General features: G+C 43.2%; 1 protein-coding gene across 1 annotated transcript in view; it reads left to right on the top strand.

Moving 5' to 3' along the window:
- Nucleotides 1-322: 322 nt before the first annotated feature.
- Nucleotides 323-22719, top strand: part of LOC111719250 (rho guanine nucleotide exchange factor 18) — a 62794-nt gene continuing 40397 nt past the window's right edge. Inside the window, exons 1-5 of the mRNA XM_031956960.1 lie at nt 323-1738; nt 10601-10710; nt 14046-14380; nt 15252-15459; nt 18351-18465. Coding sequence (XP_031812820.1) covers nt 1663-1738; nt 10601-10710; nt 14046-14380; nt 15252-15459; nt 18351-18465 — 844 coding nt within the window. The 5' untranslated portion in view covers nt 323-1662. The remainder of the gene's footprint in view (nt 1739-10600; nt 10711-14045; nt 14381-15251; nt 15460-18350; nt 18466-22719) is intronic.

A 22719-nucleotide genomic window follows, 5' to 3' on the forward strand; every position in this document is an offset into this window, starting at 1 on the left:
CCATCCTGAGATTCAGGTCCTTCTCAAAATCTTCCAACAACTGCCCAGTGAGAAAGTAGCAGCCTAGATCTGTTTCTATTTTCCTAGATTTTTTTTCTCCTAACAATAAGAGTCTCCAACTCTCCCTAGTTAATCAACCACCTCACTGCCAAAAGCTGACAATTGTGCTTCATCAGTTTTCTGGAATTGTGATTCATCTTTGCATTGATAAGAGTTCTTAAGTCTTTTACAGTTTCTTCTCCTTTTCTCCTCCTCCTCTTCCTCTTCTTCTTCTTCTTCCTCCTTCTCTTCCTTCTTCTTCTGCTGCTGCTTCTCCTCCTCCTCCTCTTCCTCTTCCTCCTCCTTTCTTTTAAATAGCCTCAGTCTAGTGATCTCTACCTATGGGACTGTATGAGTCACTAATTCTCAGACAAAAATGTTCTAATTTTTTTGCATCATGGACCCCTCTGGCAACCTGGTGCAGTCCATGAACACCTTCTCAGATTCATGTTTTTAAATGCATAAAAATCAAATACAAGGGATTGCAAAGGAAATCTATTTCTACTGAAACACAGTTATTAGAGGATTTTTTAAAAACCCAATTCCATGAGCTCCAAATTAAGAACCTCAGTTCCCAGGGCACTTTGAGCTCTGATGTCCACTAGCCAGTGATACTCAATAATTTAATTATTGGTAATGAATCCCAGAGAACATCTTCCTTCCAAATGGGACTTTCATCACCTTAATTGACCGGGGCGGGGGTGGGACTAATGGTGGAATATGAGGCCTTCCTTTGATACCAACATGGGCAAGCACCTGTGCTTCCTCTCAGAGAGTTGGCCCTTCTCATAGGCCCTTGGCCAAATGACGGGGCTGAGTCCCTTAGAGCTGGGGAACGTTTTAGGGCTTTTCTGCCACCAGGTGGCAGGACTGGACCAAAATACGAGGTCTGCCTCTTGGCTTGGTCAATGGTAAGACTCTAGGGGCCTTGAAGCAGCCCCTGCTTGTCACTGCCCATTGGGTCCTTAGAAATGGTTTACTCTAACCATTGGGTCCACTCCCCTTTTTAGATAAATGGAGGCACGGGGAAGGAAATTGTTTGGCCGAGGCCACCCAGAAGGTTAACTGGGGTCTAAGTCTTGGCCTGTCTATTCCCTATTACCAACCCCCCTCAACCCCCTGAGAATGAGGGAAGGCTTTTTCTGGGCTCCATTCCCAGGGTGGGAGGTACTCCTGGCTCCTGCCTTCCCCTAGCCCCTGTTTCTCAAGTCAGAAGACCAAGTGTGGGAAGCTGAGGTTCAGAGTGAGTGGTAGGGAATCCAGGGCAGGGTTGATGGAGGGTCATCCTTTGAAGGTCACTGTTGGCAGATTGAGGAACACTGAGTAGCCCAGGGCTCAGGGCCAGCTGGGGCCTCAGAGTAGCTCAGGTGGGAGCGTTCCCTCCCCCAGCATCTATCTGCCTCTGGCTTTGACTCCCATCAGCTGATCCAGGCGGGCTGAGCAGGCGGTGGCGTCTCCACCCCCCTACCCCCCTCTTGGCAGCCCCTGTTACAGGGCTGCAGCCCGAGCTAGAGCAGCCACTGTCTAGAGCTAGAGCCGGCACTGTCTACCGAGTCCTTTCAGTTTCTGCAGGCAGAAGTTGCTCTTAGCCTGGCCCCATCCCAGTCCCCAGGGGGAAGCCTGATGGCGGACTCTATGCTCAATCACTCCTGGCCCTCTTTCTCAAAGCTGTGGATGAAGAGATGGACCTTCAAGAGAGGTACGGGTTGGGGGAAAGGAGCCTGGTACTTGGGGCGTGAAGGAACACCCCATTAGTTTTGGTACAGACGCCAGCCTAGTACCCATGGATGGCAACGAGCATCTATTTGCTTGAATTGTGATTTCTTGTTCAGTGGGAACTTTGGGCTCCTTCATCTCTGGAAAAAGACATTGAGAAGGAAGAGCTCGGAATAGGCTAAGATCATTTGCCAAAGCCAGGCCAGGGTTGGTACACTTTCCTGGGTCCTTGTGCCCCCTTTGGACTTGGGTGGAAGAGGGGGATGGAAGGAAGAGCCCACAGAAGATCATCCACACTATGCATGTGTCCTTATCCCTGGCTTCCGGGGCAGACTAACTCCCATGTTGTAGTCTGAGGACCTCATCTGCTCTTTTGAGCTTGAGACCAAGCCCTAAGTCTCCCTAGGACTCTCTAGGCCTGTCCTAGTTGTGGCTGAGGTCGCAGCCTACTCACCCGTGAGGGAGGGTAGCAGAAAGGGTTGGATTTAAGCCAGAGGAACTGGTTTCAAATTCAGATCCTTGCTCAGACTATTTGTGTTTCCTCCAACGAGCTCAGGGCCATATCTTTTTCATCTGTAAAATGAAGTCATCATACAAGGTCTTTTCCAACTCTACACCTATGATTCTATGACTTGAGTCTGGCCAACCCCATTCCTCCCTCAGCGACACTGTCTTTTCTGGATTTCTTTTCAAGGGGTGGTGACTACTTTCCAGAATTATTCCTGGGAGCCTGATCCCAGATGTCATTTGGGCAAGTCACCGAGGTGGGGCAAGAGAGTGCAGTGGAGAGATCATTAGTCTGACTTACTGTGTGACCTTGTCAAATCTGTTTCCCATATGTAAAATAAAGCTATTGGGCTAGGTGACCTCTTGAAATTTATAAAATCATAGGTTTGGGAGCTAGAAGGAGCTCTAGAAATTATCTAACCCAACCTCTCTTAACTCTGACATCCTGTCTGTGAATCTTCAGGCACAGGACTTGAGCCCCTCCCCTGGTGGCTCAGCCAGAGCTTTCAAAGTATGTGCTCTGAACCCACATCCCGGGATGAGCTTTTCTGTCTCTGATTTGTACAAGACTTTCTATTCTAGCACAGAGGAAGTGTTTTATGAGATCTCCCCCCTCCCTGGCCAAACACTGACAGTATAAATCAGCAGGAGAAAATGAGGCACCTCTTTGGAGGTGTCCTTCGTCTGAGAGTCACATTATCAGGGAAAGGGCATAAGAAGGGGTTAAATACCTACTGTGTGCTGGACATTGTGGGGATCAGTTGGAGCAGGAGACAGAGGGCAGCACAGAAGGAGATAAGACAAGACAAGCGTTAGTTGTAACAGGAGTGCGAATGGTCAGTGGGAATGGGACAGGATGGGATGAAGGGAGTTAGTGGCTGGTGGGAAGGGGGATGGGACAGGACAAGAACAAGGTCAGTCAGAATAAGGGTGAGAAGTCACTGAGGAAGGGTTTAGGCCAGGCCAGAAAGGGGTCAGTTAGAGATAGGTTAGGAAACCCAGGCTAAGGTAATGCAGAAATAAACAGAGCTTCCTGGCACATGTTTTCCTCCTTAGTAATGCATTCCTTCCCCCTGGAGCAGGTCAGTGACTAATGCTGAGTCCCCCTGCCCCCTCCCCTCCACTTCCCGACAGCACCTTCCATCAGGCCCCAAGCCTGGCACGTCTGGTCCCGTCAGACCTTGCTGCGTTTACACCACCCATCCAGTCCTGTGCCCTTGTGTGAGAAGGAGAGAGGGAGGAGCAAGACTGATGTCACTCAAGGCTGTGACTTCATGGGCTTGCCAGTCCAGCAAAGTCTAAATGGTCGATCACCTAACGTGCTTCATTCTTTCACCTTAAGTTTGATCCCACAAGTAGGTCCCTGAGAGCCCTCACAAAAATACCTCAGAGAACAGAGCTGGAGTTGGAGACACACACTAGTGTCTCGGAGAGCATGGCTTTGTCTTTCTGGGCCTCAGTTTCCCTTTTTAGCAAAATGAAAAGGTGGTCCATGAGCCTTCTGCTTCAGTTGTGACAGGCAAAAAAGGAATCCCAGCACTTCCTCTTCCAGACCTGAGGAGCAGCTAATGGGGCAGAGGGTGACCAGACTAGTGATCAGAATGGATCTGGGAACTGGAATTGCATGAAGGTTGGAGATTAGATTTGGTGATAGATGGCGATGGAGTTGAGATTAGGAATAAGAGAGACTGGGGACACAGAATAGGGGACTAGGGTGGGCTAAGAAATGGAGATCAGAGATAAGATCAGAGATTTAGAGCCAGAAGGGAAGCTAGTAAATCCAACCTCATAAATTTATGGATTTATAAATTTATGGATGAGGAAACAGGGTTAAATGACTTGCCTTGGACCACACAGCTAGTACTTTGATTTGAACTCTGCTTTTCCTGACTCCAGCACTTTATCCACTGGGCCACCCAGCTCCTTCTTGAGAATGGGTTCTGGGGTATGGGAATGGTGATTGAGCTGACATCAAATGAGGTTAAGAATCGAGATGGAGATTGGGTTGAAGAATTAGAGATTGGGGTTAGAATGAGAATTGGATTGAGAATTGGGGAGTAGATAGGAAAAAATCAGAAAAGCATAGATTTTATTGGAACAGACCTTAGAAGTCATAGAATGTCATCCCCTCTCTTTACAGATGAGGAAACTGAGGCATAAAGAGGTTAAGTAACACATCTAATAAGTCTTTGAATTGGGAATTGAATCCATATCTTCCTGATCCAAGTCCAGTACCCTATCAATTATATTGTGTTGATTAAAATGATGTGGAGATTTGGAAAAGGGATTAAGAATTAGAATGAATCTGACAAGGATGGAGTAGGTAGATTGAGGCAGGATTAAGAATGAAAATGGAGACTGCATTGGACACGTGGTAATGAGGATTGGGTTGGGATAGAGGTGGACAGAGATGGAATTGGGGATAAGGATGGCTATAAACCAGGAGTAGGAATCAAGTATCACCATAGAGATATATCTTGCCCAGCTGCCCCCTTGATCCACAGCCCCCTTATTGTGTGCCTAGTGTCAAAGAGGAATTGGAAAAACCTTGACAATCCCCTCAGAGAGCATCTATTTCAGATATCTGTGTCCTTGATCCCATTTTGGCTTTGGGACTCAGCCTAGGACCAGGAAAAAAAAGAGGGAAATTTCCTGATACTACGAATATAGAACTATAATATTCTCTTTAAAATGTAATATTCTCTGTTGAGGTTTTCTTGAGGTCCCTGGAGGCAGCCTTCGTTTCAGTTCAGAGTAATCACCACATGAGTAGCCAGGGGTTAAAGTCCAAATCCTTGTCTCTTTCAAAGTTTTGTCTCCTTTCCTGGGGCCCAGTTAGCTTTCTTAGAGGCCTATCTCTCTCCTTAGTTCCGAGAGCTTGAGTTCCCACCTGCCTTTTCTGGCTTCTGAATCTCCCTGAATCCAAAGGTTTGTTCTTCAGCCTCCAGCCACCACAAAGGTGGACGATGGAATGAATCCGTCTCAGCCTCCGGGGAGCTTCTAGTGTGCCTGTGTGTCTGGCCCTGAGAACTTCTAGCTTATATGCTCTACAATCCAGTGATTCTCAAAGTGTGGTGCAGTGAATCCTGGAGGGTCTCTGAAATCCTTTCAGAGGGTCTACAAATTCAAAATCAGTTTTTTTCTATTTATGATAAATATCTATTATATAATCCATATAAACAAAAACTCTTTAGATATATTTTCAATAGTTGTTAATACCGTAAAGATACTGAGAAAAAGAGTTTGAGAACCACTGCCTACACTGACTATACTCCAATCATTATATCATTTAGAAACTTTTATTTGTTGTAGGATTAAATCAATGCTAAACTAGATTTAACCATTGTCTCCTCAATTCCACTTAGTACCTTATTTCAAGTTCTGCCCCATAACTTCTCCTTGTAGGAGTAAATCAATCATACTGAACCATGCTAAATTAGATAACTATTGTCTCTATCAATTCCACTGAATTAGTACCTTGTAAGAATCCTTTGTTTCAAGTTCAGATTCTGGCCTATAACATAGAACCTTGTATCTTTTCATTAAATACTGTGTTCTAACCATTGACCAAACCCTAGGTTGAGTTAGCAGCGTGTTGCAAAGGATTGCTTTAATGAATAGATAATGCTTTGTGGTATTCAGAGTCTGCTTTCTAAAGGACTTGGCCTTGTTTTTCTTCCCTGTTGTATTCAACCAGCCCTTCTCTAGCAACCAAGTGGATGACTTCTGCCCTAATCAGTGATGGGCTTTTGGTGTTGCCTAATGTAGTCCCACGATGGGAGGAAAAGGACCGCAATGGCCTCCCCCCAGCTCATTCTCCCTATGGCCCATTCTCCTTGCAGCCCATCTGATCCCCACCCCCCAGGCCTATCTACATTAGGGATTTAAAAGAAGCTCCCTCTCCAGGCCGGGGAATAGTTGTGTTAATCATAGCCATTTATGGTTTCCAGCAGCAAGTACACGCAGGGAGGTTAGGAAGGAAGCCTCCGTGGGGTGGCAAGGCTCCCTGGACTTTGGGAAGGAGTGGTAGGGTGAGGACATGGGTTTACGAAAGACAATGAGGATACGGGGGATATCTTTGTGAAGCTGAGGGAACAAAGTGGAGAACGGAGAAAACTCGGAGTCTGTTGTGGGGACAGTGGGGCAGGAATCAAAGTTAACTGGGTATCCAATAGTTGTGTTTTTTTTTTCTCTCCAGGCTCTGTCTCCCCACACACACATACCCCCATATCCTTACTCATCCCACCCGGGAGAAATTCACTCCCAGAATTCTTGGCTTTAATAGTTCTCACTGATGCTAATTTGAAGCACCCTTTCCTCCTTCATTCGAGTTCAGGGAGTTCAGTCAAGAAAGATCACTGTGTCTCCTCCCACCATGGTTCTGCCAGTGACCCTCTGGAGTCTACTCAAAGAAGGAATTCTAATAGGAAATGTCATGCCCAGTATACCTTAGCCTTCGCATCATACTTTGGAAATAGCCATTATGGTAAAAGGAAGGAGACCTTGGCTCAAATACTGACTGTGTCACTAATCTGCTGTATGTTCTCTCCCTGCAAAGTGGAGATAATAATGCTGGCTCTGTCTACTTCCTACTTCCCCTTGATTTGGGGAGGATTAAAGGAGGAAATGTCTGTAAAGCAAATTGTAAACTCTGGAGCCGTGTTACACTGCAGACATTATGATGTTGTTAGCTAGGACGGCGCCTGCTGAAGAGGGGAGGCAGCAGCTGCTGATGGAGGCTTTGCTCATCTCTCCGGAGCTGACTGGGCTCAGGATTCTGGGGTACCATATATGGGGCTTAGGTTAACTGTGAAGTCTTAGGGATGAGTTCTGAATCCCTGTGTGGGATTTTCTGGGCTGGGCTGGCCAGGGACAGTGGCCTCTCTCCATGGTCCTGCCCTGGGGACATCCTGGCTCCTCCCTTTCCTTAAACTGCTGAATCCAGTCTCAAGTTCTGTCCCCTGCCTGAAATTTCTTTCTTTCCATTTTTCCTCTCCTTCCCCAAAGTTCGCCTCTCTTTTGTCTCAGTCTTCCCTCATTTTCCCTAGCTCCCATTCCACTTTGTCTTTTTCTTTGTCCCCCTCCTTCCTGAGAATATTTTCACTAGGATCAGAGATGACTGTAACTGGGGGAGAATAAAGGTTTCGGTTTGAATCCAGGATCAGGAGTAGCAATTCAGATGGAACTGAATTCGAGTTTGGAGACAAAGTAAAACTGATAACCTCTATTCCTGCTCCCCAACTTGGAGATTTAAAAGCACAGATTTAACCTGGATCTCCTCCTCTGACCTCCATGACCACAGGATGCTGTGGATTCAAAGTGAGGGAGAATCCTAAAATCAATTAAAACCTGTGGAAGGATACCTCAGGTTAAAAAAAAAATTATCGGGAACCTGGGATCACTCCTATCTGAAGTTTTCTTTAATGAACTTTAATTAGTCCATAGCTCCCAAGAATAAACATTCTGGTACTGATTGGAACAAATTTGTCATCTAATTTCAACTAGATCCTCCTTATTATTTTATTCCTTCCTGATTGATTATTTCGAACCTTCTTTCCTCAAACCCTCTCCTTTTCCTAACTCCCTCTCAGAAGAGGATCCCACCTGAAACTTATTAAAAAAAAAAAAGTAAATCCAGAAGGCAGCTGCGTGGTGCAGTAGATAGAGCACAGCCCTGAAGTCAGGAGGACCTGAGTTCAAATCTGATCTCACACTTAACACTTCCTAGTTGTGCAACCCTGGGCAAGTCATTTAACTCCAATTGCCTCAACAACAACAAAACAAAAAGTAAATCCTTTACTTGCAAGCACCCTCTTCACCCCGGTTCTACGCCTCAAATCCCAACAACATCACTCCACCTCATTTTCTCTTCTTTTGTTAAGAGGTGACCCTTTTCCTTGCCAAGGCTGACCCCTCTACATTTTCCCTTGATCCTCATTCCTTTCCACCTCCAGCAGCTTGTCTCTTTAATTATTCCCAATTATTCAGCCTCTCCCTATCTACTGATTGTTTTCCTATACCCTAAAACTTGCTTTTAAAAATCATCACATGACCCTACCACCTGAAAAAATTTATTTCCCCTTCCTCACTTCCCACTCACCAACTGGCTAGACTTCTCCATAACATCCCAGAAGCCTTCCCACCCTGAAACATCTCTCCATCCCTTGTTGCCCTCTCCTCCAATTGCTAAATTACTTCCTAATCCTTCATTTTGAAGAAGTACCCAGTCCAGCTAGTCTTACTTTTTTGTTCCTCTCTATAATTTCTGGATTTACCTAACTCCACTTGGGTGTCTTCTCCATTTCGTCCCTTTTCAGTTCCTTTTTATGTGTTGTCTTCCTCCCATTAAAAGGTAAGCTGCTTAAGGTTAGGGATTCTCTTTTTTGCTTATATTTATATTCCCAGTGCTTAGCACAGAGCCTGGCTCGTAGTAAATATTTCATAAATGTTTGTTGACTTGACATGTTTGTTGAAATTGCTTTTGTTGGCAAATAGTAAGTCGGGCAAATGTATGTCTCATTTTGCATTTTCAGTCCATCACCTCAGCCTTCTTCACCTCATGGTTATCATTATTTTGATCAAAGTTCTAAAGTCTTTCAAGCTTTTATTTTTCTTTTTCATGTCAGCAAAAGATCTCTTTATTACTAAAGCCAATGGTCTTTTCTTAATCCTCTCAATCTCTCAGTAGGGTTTAACACCACACACTCCTGCTTCCTAATGAATTCTCTTTCCTACTGGGTTTTTGGTGACACTTCTCTTTGCCAGTTCTTTTCCTAACTCTCTGTCTGGCTACTCCTCTCAATCTCTTTTGAAATAATAGCACCCCAGCATGATAATTATGGAAATATATGTAGAAAAATTGCACATGTTTAACATATTGGATTACTTGCTATCTAAGGGAGAGGAAAGGAGAAGGGAAGGAAAAAAAAATTTGGAACACAAGGTTTTACAAGAGTGAATGTTGAAAACTATGCATATATTTTGAAAATAAAAAACTAAAAAAAGAAATAATAGCACCTACATCACTGTGAGTACACACGAGATTCTAAACTCTTTTCTCATATCTCTTTCCACACTCCCTATTAGTGATATCATCTGCCATGGCTACAGATTTTGTCTCTATCTAGATAACTCTGAAATCTACAGATCCAGTCTTCACACATCTTTCTCCTGGGCTTTGGTCTTTCATATCCAAATGTCATGTCCCATAGGCATTTTAAGTTCAATGTATACCCAAAATCTTGTGGTTCAGTTGTATTGAACTATCCTTGGTCCCACTTGGGCTTATCTTGGCAAAGATACTGGAGGGGTTTGCCATTTGCTTCTCCAGATCATTTTACAGATGAGGGTGAAGTGATCTGTCCAGGATCCCACAACTAATAAGTATCTAAGGCCAGATTTGAACTCTGGTATTCCTGATTCTGGGACTGGCACTCTATCCACTGGATCACTTAGTTGCCCCCAAATTAGAACACATTATCTTTCCCCCACAAACTCGCTTGTCTCTATTTCTGTCTGTGGTCTGTGATATGAAATAGGGAGGCACGTGTGGGAATAGAAAGAAAAAGCTGTTAAAAAAAAAAAAAAGCACCAGTCAGCACAATTGAGTAAACATTATTAAAAACTTAGTGCAAATGAGGCACTCTGAAATATAAAGAAAGAGGAGACATGGGCCCCGCTCTCCAGGAATTGAGGATTTTTTTCTTGGAAAAGGGAAGACAAAGACCCAGGAGAAACTTGATGTGGAAGAAGGACCAGATAGAGTTCTTAGCTCCAGAGGCATAATCAGGAGAAGGGATTGTAGGGAGATAGACTTCATCCAGATTAAATAGAGAAAAACTAGAACTCTTCAATATCAGAATGAGTCCTGTCTTGAGGTAGTGAGTTCTCCATCACTAAAAGATTTCAGCAGAAATTGAGATTTCTGCTCAGTTATAAAATGGATTAGATATCTTGTGTGATCCCATCCAATCCTGTGATTCTGTGGTTCTGAGCTGATAACTGAATAGGAAGGGGAAGGAAGACATATATCCAAATAACTGCAAAAAAAAAAAAAAATGAAGCTGATGGGAAATAATCAAGAGAGATTATAGGCCGGCAAGGAAGGGAGGCTTCCTGGAGGAGGTGGTACCTGAACTGGTCCTTGAAAGGAAAAAGGTAGGAAGAAGTATAGTTTAAGTTTAGGGGACAAGCTGTGTCAATGCACAGAGGCATAAAGAGAAAGCAAAAGGATCATTGATTTTAGAACCGAAAAGAGTCCTTAGACCAGAATTCCCCACCCTCTGTAGCCGTTCTTTCCTATTACTGACAAATTTCTTCTCTCTTTCTCGATTCACAGGCTCTGAGTGCAAGGCCTGTGACCCACCCTCAGATGGCAGCCCCCATTCCCTCCCAGGGTCCCTAAAAGCTGACAGCCATGTTCTCTTCTCTGCCATGGCTGGGGAACAGGCAAGTACTGGAGGGCGGAGGCTGAGATGTTGGTGACTCTGGGTCTCAGGGGATAAGGAAAAAGGCACAGGGATGAGTCTGGAGATAACTAGGATTAGGCGGAGGCTCTGAAAAGTTAGAGCTGGAGGAGCCAGGGGCTGACATGGCTGGAAAAGACCTGGAGCGGCTGGTGGCTGACAGGATGGGCGGTGGATGGGGTGGAGGCTTTGGGGGAGCAGGAGAGCGGGAGAAGCAGAGCTGAGGTGACTCTGGGCACTGCTCTGGTTACCCTGGGCTCTCTCTCCAATAGGGGTCACCCATAAGCCCTTAGTGCTGACCAGCATTTGGTCTCCTCTGAACCTAGACAGTGCCCCAGGACTGATGCAGGTCTTAGGGGCCAGGGCTTCGGGCAGGACGGAACTAGTGAATCAATACAATTTATCTCAACAAAAGCTTACCAAGCACCACTATGTGCCAAGAGAGCATCTTGCTAGTTGCTGGGTATGCAATACAATACAACAATAGCTCTTACCCATTGTACTGGACAATCACAGTCTCCCAGTGTTGGGAGGATCTTAGATGGAGTCCAGCTCTCCATTGTGCAAATGGAGGAAACAGAACCCCAGAAAAAGGCAAGCATGTATTTAGAGTCACAGAACAATCAAGAAGTATTTTTCAACTGTTACTCAATCAGTCAAATATCAAAGGATATATTAAGTATTTCCTAAGTCAACAATCATCTCTCAGGCACCTACTATGTGCCAGACACTGTGCTAAGCACTGAGGATTCTCACAGCAGGTGGGATTTTAGCTGAGACTTGAAGGAAGCCAGGGAAGCGGGGGGGGGGGGGGGGGGGGGGGGGGGGGGCAGAGATGAGGAGCTAGAGCATTCCAGGCCAAAGAAAATACCCAGAAATGGGAGATGGAGTGCAAGGTTCTGTGCTTAGTGTAAGGGCACAAATGTGAGAGAGACCTAGAGGGGCTGGGGGATAACGGGATGGATGGATAGTGAACAGAGAAACAAGCAGATGTTCAAGCAAGTCAGTAGGAGATGAGATTGCAATCCAGGTGTTCCGAATGCCAGTGTGGAACTGCCCTCCATTTTATACCTAGACCTCTTCATTTGGGAAAATTAGAGGCTAAGTGAGGTCAGAGGACTTGAGCTCCGAGGGCTAGGCTGAGCACAGAGTACTGGATTCTGGTTCTGAGCTCAGGGCTCTGGTCTGGCTGGAGATCTGGGCTCCAGGCTCTAGGCTTGGCTCTGTAGTCTATAGCTGATGCAGCCCAGACTGGAGGGTGGGAGGGAACCTGGGTCTGTTTGCTGCCAAAATTCTGGCCTCCAGCGAGGAGTTCACAATGTCCTGACATGTTTATGTTTCCAAGAAAATGAAAACCAGAGTAGAGAGGATTTGGGAAATCAGGAAACTGCTTGAGCCTCTGGTAATAAAAACAACAGCTTTGCATGGATGCACAGATACCCAGATGCAAACAGACATACAGACCTCACAAACCCACACATGCAGCAACAGGACCATATGCAAGCTCACATGTATGCAAGCTATCAACACACCTACATGTATGTGAACATACATGTGCCATTGTCGTGGATAGATAGATGCATGTGTATGCAATCATATGTGCATATCATGCATCTGTATTAATAGCTCACATTTGTCTCAGTGTTGTACTATAATCGCCTACACACATGCTATGAATATATGAATAAAAAAAGGCACTATGTAATAATATACAGGACAGTTAAGCATACAGTGGCTAGAACACCAGGCTTCTGAGAATCAGGGAGATCTGAGTTCAAATATGACTTCCAAATATTTACTAGCTGTGAGAACTTGGGTAAATCACTTCATCCTGCTTGCCTCAATTTCCTCATCTGCCAAATGAGGGGGTTAGACTCAATGTCCTCAAAGTTTCCTTTTAATTTTAAATCTGTGATCCAAAGAATCTGTGGGAGCTACTGATAACAACAATAATAATTGTTGTTAAATATTAATAAAAATAGCAACTCATAATAACTAGCATTTATATAGAATTTGCAGTTTCATGTGCAATTATCTTTTTTATTATACTATGTTATGGAATTGCTTGTTTTATTTCATAAATTAAAAATGTTTAAAGACTTTTAAAGTATGAACAGACCTATCTATAGATTTTATCCTAACAAATCTTGAAGGTAGGTAGTATTCTTAGCCCCATTTTATAGATGAGGAAAATGGCAAAGGCGATGAGACACCATATAGTTGCCTCATCTGCTCCTTGAAGGGGAAAATAAGATAGAGAATTTTAGTCTGAAGCTTGGGTGCTGGGGGACCCTCAGATCTGATATCAAGAGCCTTGGCAAGCAATCTTTGAAGGAAGGAAAGACGATGGCAGTCGTCCCGGCTGTGACTCTCGTACTGAGACTCAGTTTCCTTTTCTGTGAAGTGATGAGGAAGGTCCCTTCCAGCTCAGATGTTTGGCAGTTTGAGGATTCTCTGTCGGTGTTCTCTTCTTGGACCCCCTGAGTGATTTCATAGCTTTTTCTCCTATATAGACTGAAGAGTCTCCATTGTCCTGTCTGATTCCTCAGGATCTTACTTTCCTTCCCAGAATGATCTCTGATCAGGGAGCTTTTACAGCGACCTGTGACCAGAGACCTTCCCTCTCTGTCAGCTCCCAGGTACTGGTGGGGAATCCAGACCTGCACAGACTTATTGGGCGATGTCTATGCCCCCGTCCCTGGAGTTGGCAGCTGCCGACATAGCCTTGTGTGATACAGGAAGACCTCTGGATTTGGAGACAGACAGTATCAGTTAAACTCCCAGCTCTGCAGCCTGAGACAATTTCCTTACACTTTCTGAACTTTGGTTCCCTCATTTACTTGTATGTCATGGCATAATCTCCCTGATGCCATAGTGCTTCTCTTCAGGGACAAAGGACAAACTACAATCTCTCTGAGTAGAACTTCCCACTGGGAACACAACTGGAACTGGTCAATTGAGAAACTCTTTCTTTTCTTCCTTCCCTTCCTCCCTCCTTCCTTCCCTCTTACCTTCGTTCCCGCCTTCCTTCCTTTCCTCCATCTCTCCTTCTTTTCTTCCTTCCCTCTCTCCTTCCTTCCATCCTTCTTTCCTTCCTTTCTTCCCTTTCCTCTTTTCCTCTTTCCTTTCTTCCTTCCATCTACATAAGATATCATACCCTTAAGTGTGTATGTTCTTACAAAAGTTTTCCCCCCCAAAACCCTAGAATCCAGTACTGCTTCCAGACCAGAGATGAGGGTCTAGAATGGCTGGGAGGCTTGCCATAGGGACTGAGGGGCCCGGATGGTTTGTAATGGGATTCCTCTCTTTCTCCGGCAGGAGGCTGGCTCTGGGCTGGAGCTGGAAGATACCCACAGCAGCACCGAGGACCTCCTCTTGATAGACGCGGCTCTCCAGGGCACAGAATACTACAGGGACTTGGGCTATGTTCCACCTATGGAGACGACATCATGGTTCTCTCCGACCTCCTGGTCACAGGAGAAGCTTTCAGGGGAACTTGTAGGCCCACAATGCCAGGAACCTGGCTATTTTCTCCAGAGCCCCGATGGCCTCGCTGACAGAGCCACTGAGCCCTTCCCTGTGCTGGCCCATTCAATGACTACTCGGAGACACAGCTGGGAGAGGCCTCTGCCTCCCTTAGACACCAAAAGAAGGTCAGCAATTGCCAGAGTGAGGTCAAGCTGGAAGGGAAACCTTCACCTGGACTTTAGACACTGCCACCAGGCAGGAAGGGACTGAGAACACCTTGACCAATAATCCCACTATTAATTTCTTCTCCTCTGTTTCCTCTCTTCTATTGCCCTATTCCTTCTCTTCTTATTTTTTCCTTTCTTCTCTTCTCTCATCTACTATTCTTCCTTTTCTCCTCTCCCCTTTCTTTCTCTCTTCTCTTCTTCTTTCTTTCCTCATCTTTGTCCTTCCTTTCCCTTTCTCTTCCTTCTTCCCTCCCCTTTTCTTCATTTCCTTTCCTTTTCTTTCTTCCCCCTTCTCCCTTGCCTTCATCTCTTCATTTTTCTTTTTCTCCATTTCAATCCCCCATAATGAGCTAAGGCCTAAGTTGCCTTGAAGAATTTTTTTATTTTATGATGGAGAGAAGTCCAGACTTTTGTCTACTACTGGACATGTTGTCTCCCTCATGACTTATTCCTCATCCTCCTTAATTGTGCATTCTCTCCAAATAAAAATCTCAACCCCAAATCCTTATCTAGCCAGGCTCTGGCCATATTTCTGCTCCTAAACTTGGTCACATATTCCCATATGGGGTCAAGATGGGAATAACCTGACAGAATGTTCATGGTATAAACCGTGTTCATTTCCAAAAGGGTAGTGAGTCCGTGGGCAATCTCCTCCCTCCTTTCCCCACCTCCTCCATTCTTGACAAAGGTCATTCTACTTGTCCTGGCTATGGTTTGTGAGGCTTACCCCAGAAATCCTTAGTTGTAGCTCTGAAGGTGATAGCTATGCAGATACAGAGTAAAGAGTGCATCCATGACCCACCACAACTCACTGCCTTCTCTCCACCAGACTCAGCCTTGACATCTCTGACATGGGTAGTGATGAAGGGCAGAGCTTGCCCAGAACATTTGCCAGCCACTCTTTGAATCTGTCTGGAGGGGGCCTGCAGGCCTGGGCAGAGAGGACAGGTCACCGGACAACCTTCAGGGGGAGAGCCTCCCCTGAGCTACCCTACATAGCTGTGGAAGAGGCAAGAAATGATCCAATGAGACAGCAGGTAAGGAACCATTTGCTGCAATGTGAGCAACAAATTCTAGACAACCTTTCCTAGTTCTGGGTCAGAGACAAGACACAAAGTCAGGCCGTGATGCTTATTTCTTTTATTATTAAAGCTTTTTACTTACAAAACATATGCATGGGTAATTTTTCAGCATTGACCCTTGCAAAACCTTCCGCTCCAAATTTTCCTCTCCTTCCTCCCACCCTCCCCCCAGATGGCAGGTAGTCCAATACGTGTTAAACATGTTAAAATATATGTTAAATCTAATATATGTATAAATATTTATATTTATCTTGCTGCACATGAAAAATCATATCAAGAAGGAAAAAAAACCTGAGAAAAAAATAAAACGCAAGCAAACAACAACAGAAAGAGTGAGAATACTATGTTGTTGTTCATACTCAGTTCTCACAGTCTTCTCTCTGGGTGTAGATAGTTCTCTTCATCACTGAACAATTGGAACTGGTTTGAATCGTGATGCTTATTTCTGTTTGAGGCTAGATTTTGCAATCAGTGGTACCTTGATCTAGCCCAGCCCTTTTCAAAAATCTTCAATGTCTCCCTATTGCCTCAAAGATAAAATTAACAAAACTTTCAGCTTGTCATTTAAAGCTCTCCACAATATAGTTCCCATTTTCCAGCCTTTTAAAATTAAAATTTAATTTATTTTCTTTTGAACTTAAGAAATAAAAGAAATATTTCCATAAAATAGCTAATAGAACCTGGCTAATTTCCTATTACTCCTTTTTCAGAACTTTAGATTCTAACCAAACTGGCTTGCTCCCTATTCCTTAACTGGCATTCCATCTTCCATCTCCATAATTACCTCCAATGTCCAAAAGTCCATCTTCCTCATCTCTTCCCTACGGAATCACTAACTGCATGAGATGCAGAAAATATCTCCATTCCCAAGAAATGGGCCATGCATGATCATTTGATACTAACAACATTTGTTATATTTAATAACAGAAAATAGGTAATGCAGTAGTTAGAGAGCTGAACTTAAAGTCAGGAATTCGTATCTGGCCTCCCTTACTAGTGATCCTGGGCAAGTAACTTGAGCATAGGCTTAAGATGTGAATCTGGAGGTCAGGAGAGAGACTGGGGCTGAATATATATATATATATATATATATATATATATATATTCATATATATATATATGAGAGCCCGCTACATGGAGAGAACAATGAATCTGTGGGAACCAATGAAATCGCCCAAGTGATTTCAAGTGATTTTAAGTGAGAGAGCATGAAGAGATGAGAAGGCAGAGGACAAAGCCTTGAGGAGTAACCACAATTAGGGTATGTGGTATGGGTGGAAATCTGGCAAGAAGGGAAATGGAACAGTCAGACAGATGGAGGAAATCCAAGAAAGGATCCATAAATGAGAGGCCCAAGATAACCAAGGGAAGTAGGTGGGTAGTGTGCGGGGCCATGGAGGGATCAAGAAGAATGAGAATTAGGAAGAAGTCATTAGATGTGGCAATTAAGAGATTACAGGTAAATTTGGAAAGAGCAGTTTCAGTTGGATTACCCCGGGTTTAGAAGAGAGGAAGAAGAGAGGAAGTGGAGGCAGAGCAGAGAGGCAGATTTTAAAACCTTCCTAATAATTAGAGCTGTTTAAAAGTGGTCTGGGATACCTCCAGAGGGATTGGATTTCTGCTTCATTGGAGGTCTTCAGGCAGAGGAGGGATGGCCATTTATCAATTAAGTTATAAGAGAGATTATTTAGTTCTGGGGTGGACCAGCTGGCCTCCAACTCCAACTGTGAGATTCTATGATTCCCATGGGAGCTGACAGATTGAATTAAGGGCTCTGATATCCCTTTCAGCACTGATTCCTTCATCTCTCTCCCTTTGGATGCTTCCTCAGACCTCCCACTTCATTATATTTATTCTCTAGACTGTCAGTGATCAAGGAAATGAACTATGAATCTTTGGGTAAAATAACTGTCCCATGATTCCCTCAACCATTGTCTCCTATAGCAAGCTAGACTAGGAACTCCAAGAGAGTAGGGATGTGACTGATTTAGACTTTACATCTCCCCTAGTTTCACAGTGCATATTCCTGATTTGTGATTTGGCTAGTGACAACTTCCACCGAGGAAATTCCCTCTACCAGAGTTCCTCTCTTCCCTCACCCCCATTTACAGTCTTGGGGAGTTACCAAAGGGTACTGAAGGGTGAAAGCTTGTCCACATAGCCAGTATCAGTCACAGGCAAGACTTGAATCTAAGGCTGCTGACTCTATTCACTGAACCACATAATCTCTCTGTATATAAAAGGTACATAATAAATATTTATTAATAAGTGTATATATGTTTATTAATGATTATAGTAATTATAATGATCATCACAAATTTTCATAATTAGAAGAGACATTGAAACCAAGCTTTTCTTTCAATACAATTCTATTAAGTGCATATGTTGCATATTTCTTATGCTGGGAGGCTGGGCCAGGGTACTGGTGTTCAGTTTGGGTCTGGATCTACCCTTTCAGCAGGCTCTGGGTCAGGTCGGATCCTCTTTCCCACAAGATCTCTCCAGGTGGGCACCAGTCATGGAATATCATTGAGATCTTATGAATCTTTTCTAGACTGTAGCTCTAAAATGAGCCAGAAAGGGGTCTTGGAGAGCACAGGACCCTGCTGAATCAGCTATCCTTCTAGGAGCCTGGGATTTTACTCCAAAGATATCTGACAGATCCTCCAAGTAGTCTGGCCCAACCAGGAGACTCTGAGCAATCTATTCCCATCTCTGTTGGCCCTCAGTAACTAGAAGTTTGGGCTGGGTGATCTCTAACATTCTCCCTCTCTAAAGGCATTTTCTGTCCCAAGATTCTTTTTTCAGTCCCTGATTCTTCTCACTGGGATGCCTAATTCCTGCAGGAATTTAACAACTCTTGGAAGAGGCTGAGGTCAAGATCTGTTCCTCAAACTGGTGATATGCTTTCTCCCTCAAGAATCTCTCAGAACCTGCAGATTTCCATCCCAGATGCCCAAGGTTCGTTTTTGCACGACTGGGATTGGGGAGGGAGGAGGTGAGTCCCTCAGGGGACATTCTCTGCCGCATGGCCTTAACTCAGGCTTCCTTCCCTTTATCCACCAATCTGCAAACTGTCCATTGTCCATGGGTAAGACCAGAACGGGGAGCCCAAGGGACTTGACAAAGAGTAACAGTAAGGGCCCAGGTTTGTCCACCTCCTAGATCACTATTTTAAATTTTTTTTCCTTTTCTTTTTGACTTTATTTCTCCCCAGTTACATACAAAAACAAATTTTAACATTCACTTTTAAAACTTTGAGTTCCAAATTCTCTCTCTTTCTCCCTCCTCATCCTCCCCTCAAGCAATTTGATATAGATTATACATGTGTAGTCATGCATAAAACATTTCCATATTACTCACGTTATGAAAGAAAATATAGACCAAAAGAGAAAATAAAGTTTAAAAAGTATGCTTCAATTTGCATCCAGATACCATTATTTCTTTCTCTGGGTATGGATATCATTTTTCATCCTAAATCCTTTAGAGTTGTCTTGTATAATTGCATTGCTGAGAATAGCTGTCATTCACAGCTGATTATTTTACAATATTCCTGTTACTTTTTACATAGTGCATTTCACTCTGCCTCAGCTCCTGGAAGTCTTTCCAGATTTTTCAAAGAATATCTTGCTCATCACTTTTTATAGCACAATAATATTCCATCATAAGCCCATGCCACAATTTGTTCAACCGCTTTCCAATTGATGGGCATCTTCTCAATGCCCAATTCTAGAAAAGAGCTTCTATAAATATTTTTGTACCTATAGGTCTTCTTCCTTTTAAAAAAAAATCTCTTTTGGCATACAGACCTAGTAGTGGTATTGCTACATCAAAGACTATGAATCACCATTAAAAAATGATCTACCCTAGAAGAATATAGGAGGATTTACCCTCCTCAGTCCTTCCAGGAAACATTTACTTGCATTAGAAGGAGTGGGGGAATCCCATTCAGGGGTTCCTGATCAGAATCATGGAGTGTCCAGGGATCAGGTGGAGGGACTACCGGCTTGCTCACAAAGGAAAAAGGGATTGCCTTTTCTACTACCGTTGCTCCATCTCCCAGTATCCCAGGGGCATCTTCTACTTCAGTTGTACTGTGTGTGTGGTTGTCTCTGGGCACATTTAATCACTTTAAATAATTAGTCTGTAATTCTGCTTTCTGTCTTTCCCCCTTTTTCTAGCTTTCTTCATCTACATTTGTTTCTCTCCTTCTCCCTTTCTTTCCCTGTCTCTCTCTCTACATGTATATCTCTCATTCTGTCTGTCCTTTATGTTTGTGTGTGTCCATGTTTATGTGTCTCTGGTTTCTTTCTATGTGTATATTACTCTGTGCTTGTTTTTTGAAGAATGAGTAGGGAGGGGTGTGTGTGTGTGAGACACTTGTAGCACAACAGCCCAAGCTTTCCATGGACTGGACTCCATCTTGGAGGCAACTTGAAATTCTCATTCTCTTTGGTTCATTTTGTCCCAGAGCTCCCTATGGAAAATCTTACAGTGTACCCTAAAAATAGCTCACCTCTAAGTGTTCATAGATTTGGGTCTCAGGACTTCTACCAATACTCAAAGTAGCAATGGTTATATCAGGAATAAGACAGCGCTATTTCAATCTCTACCAAAAAAAAAAAAAGTGAAGAAAATACATAGAGGAATCATAGCAACCCATAAAAAGAATTCCATTCTCTCAGAGCCCCACCTCTTCCTGAGGTCTCAAATCCTCCAGACTCAGGAATTGTAGTTTGGATTCCCATGGGGTTGAAAGAGTGGAAATTCTCTTACATTCAGTAACTGGGAAGCTGATGATGGAGTCAAGAAGACCTATGTAGAATATTTCGTGATATGACTCTAAGCAAGTCATTTGATCTTTCTTGGCCTTAGTTTTCTCATCTATAAAATAGGGATGATAACAGTACCTCTCTACATGGATTTCTGTAAGGATTAAATAAGATAATATTTATAAAATGCTTTTCAAACTTTAAAAGGCAATATAGATATTGGTTATTGTCATTAGTATTTCAAGGAATCCTACTTTGATGGAAAATTCCTTTTTTTATAAACCAGCAATAATGAACCAAACCAACTAGTTCATCTTTGATCACAAACCTATATGGGTATGTTTTTCATGAAACTAAGAGTCTAGGGGTTAGGACCTGGACCTTTGATTTCATTGGGCTTAGAAAACTCTCAGGTGAAGAAATTCCCTCTTCTAATGCAGGCAATGCAATTTATAGTTTTAGAAAGTTGCCTGGGGCATTAAGAAATTAAGTATTACATTAAAGGTTACATAACCCATCAGAGATGATAGGTAAGGTATCAAAGTTAAGACGAATCCAGGTCCAAGGAAGGCTTGATTTAAAAAAAAAATACATCTTTATTTCTAGATATTTGGTTTTCCTTGTAATCCTATATACTATATGCATTTTTTAAATTATAATAACTTTTTATTGACAGAATCCATGCCAGGGTAATTTTTTTTTTACATTATCCCTTGCACTCACTTCTGTTCCGATTTTTCCCTCCTACCCTCCACCCCCTCCCCTAGATGGCAAGCAGTCCTATATATGTTGAATATGTCGTAGTATATCCTAGATACAATGTATATGTGCAGAACCAAACAGTTTTCTTGTTGCACAGGGAGAATTGGATTCAGAAGGTAGAAATAACCCGGGAAGAAAAACAAAAATGCAAACAGTTTACATTCATTTCCCAGTGTTTTTTCTTTGGGGGTAGCTGCTTCTGTCCATCATTAATCATTGAAACTGAGTTAGATCTTCTCTTTGTCAAATCCACTTCCATCAGATTACATCTTCATACAGTATCGTTGTTGAAGTACATAATGATCTCTTGGTTCTGCTCATTTCACTTAGCATCAGTTCATGTAAGTCTCTCCAAGCCTCTCTGTATTCATCCTGCTCGTCATTTCTTACAGAACAATAATATTCCATAACATTCATATACCACAATTTACCCAACCATTTTCCAACTGATGGGCATCCATTCATTTTCCAGTTTCTAGCCATTACAAACAGGGCTGCCACAAACATTTTGTTACATACAGGTTCCTTTCCCTTCTTTAGTATCTCCTTGGGGTATAAGCCCAGTAGTAGCACTGCTGGGTCAAAGGGTATGCACAGTTTGATAACTTTTTGGGCATAATTCCAGATTGCTCTCCAGAATGGTTGGATTCGTTCACAACTCCACCAACAATGCATCAGTGTCCCAGTTTTCCCGCATCCCCTCCAACAATCATCATTATTTTTTCCTGTCATCTTAGCCAATCTGACAGGTGTGTAGTGGTATCTCAGAGTTGTCTTAATTTGCATTTCTCTGATCAATAGTGATTTGGAACACTCTTTCATATGAGTGGTAATAGTTTCAATTTCATCATCTGAAAATTGTCTGTTCATATCCTTTGACCATTTGTTAACTGGAGAATGGCTTGGTTTCTTATAAATTAGAGCCAGTTCTCTATATATTTTGGAAATGAGGCCTTTATCAGAACCTTTAACTGTGAAGATATTTTCCCAGTTTGTTGCTTCCCTTCTAATCTTGTTTGTGTTAGTTTTGTTTGTACAGAAGCTTTTTAATTTGATGTAATCAAAATTTTCTATTTTGTGATCAATAATGGTCTCTAGTTTGTCTTTGGTCACAAATTTCTTCCTCCTCCACAAGTCTGAGAGATAAACTATCCTATGTTCCTCCAATTTATTTAAAATCTCGTTCTTTATGTCTAAATCATAGACCCATTTTGATGTTATCTTGGTATACGGTGTTAAGTGTGGGTCCATGCCTAATTTACTATGTGCATTTTTAAAAGCATGATTCTGCAAAGGGTGGCATAGATTTTACCAGACTGTCCATGGGGTCCATGACAAAAAAGAGAACTATCCTTTCTGGATAGGAAGGTCATAGGAAAAACTCCTAAACAAAGGTTCTCTGGTCTTATCAGATTGATCAGGGGACTCTCCTATATTCATCCACTGAGGTGCTCTGTCTCCCTCCTTAATTCATTTTGGGTCCCTTCCTTTTTCTCTGTCATTCCATCTGGTTCTGACTCTATACATCTTCTCTTCCTTTCCCACATGCCTCTGTTTCTCTGATTCCCCTCTCTCCTATTTGCTCTCATGTTTCACTTTTTCTCTTGGCTGGGACCCTTCAGATCACTGATCACTTATTTTCCCCCAATCTCATGACAAGAGTTGCTAAGCAGCCATCCCC

This window comes from Sarcophilus harrisii, chromosome 1, assembly GCF_902635505.1.
Source record: "Sarcophilus harrisii chromosome 1, mSarHar1.11, whole genome shotgun sequence".
Taxonomy (NCBI): Eukaryota; Metazoa; Chordata; class Mammalia; order Dasyuromorphia; family Dasyuridae; genus Sarcophilus; species Sarcophilus harrisii.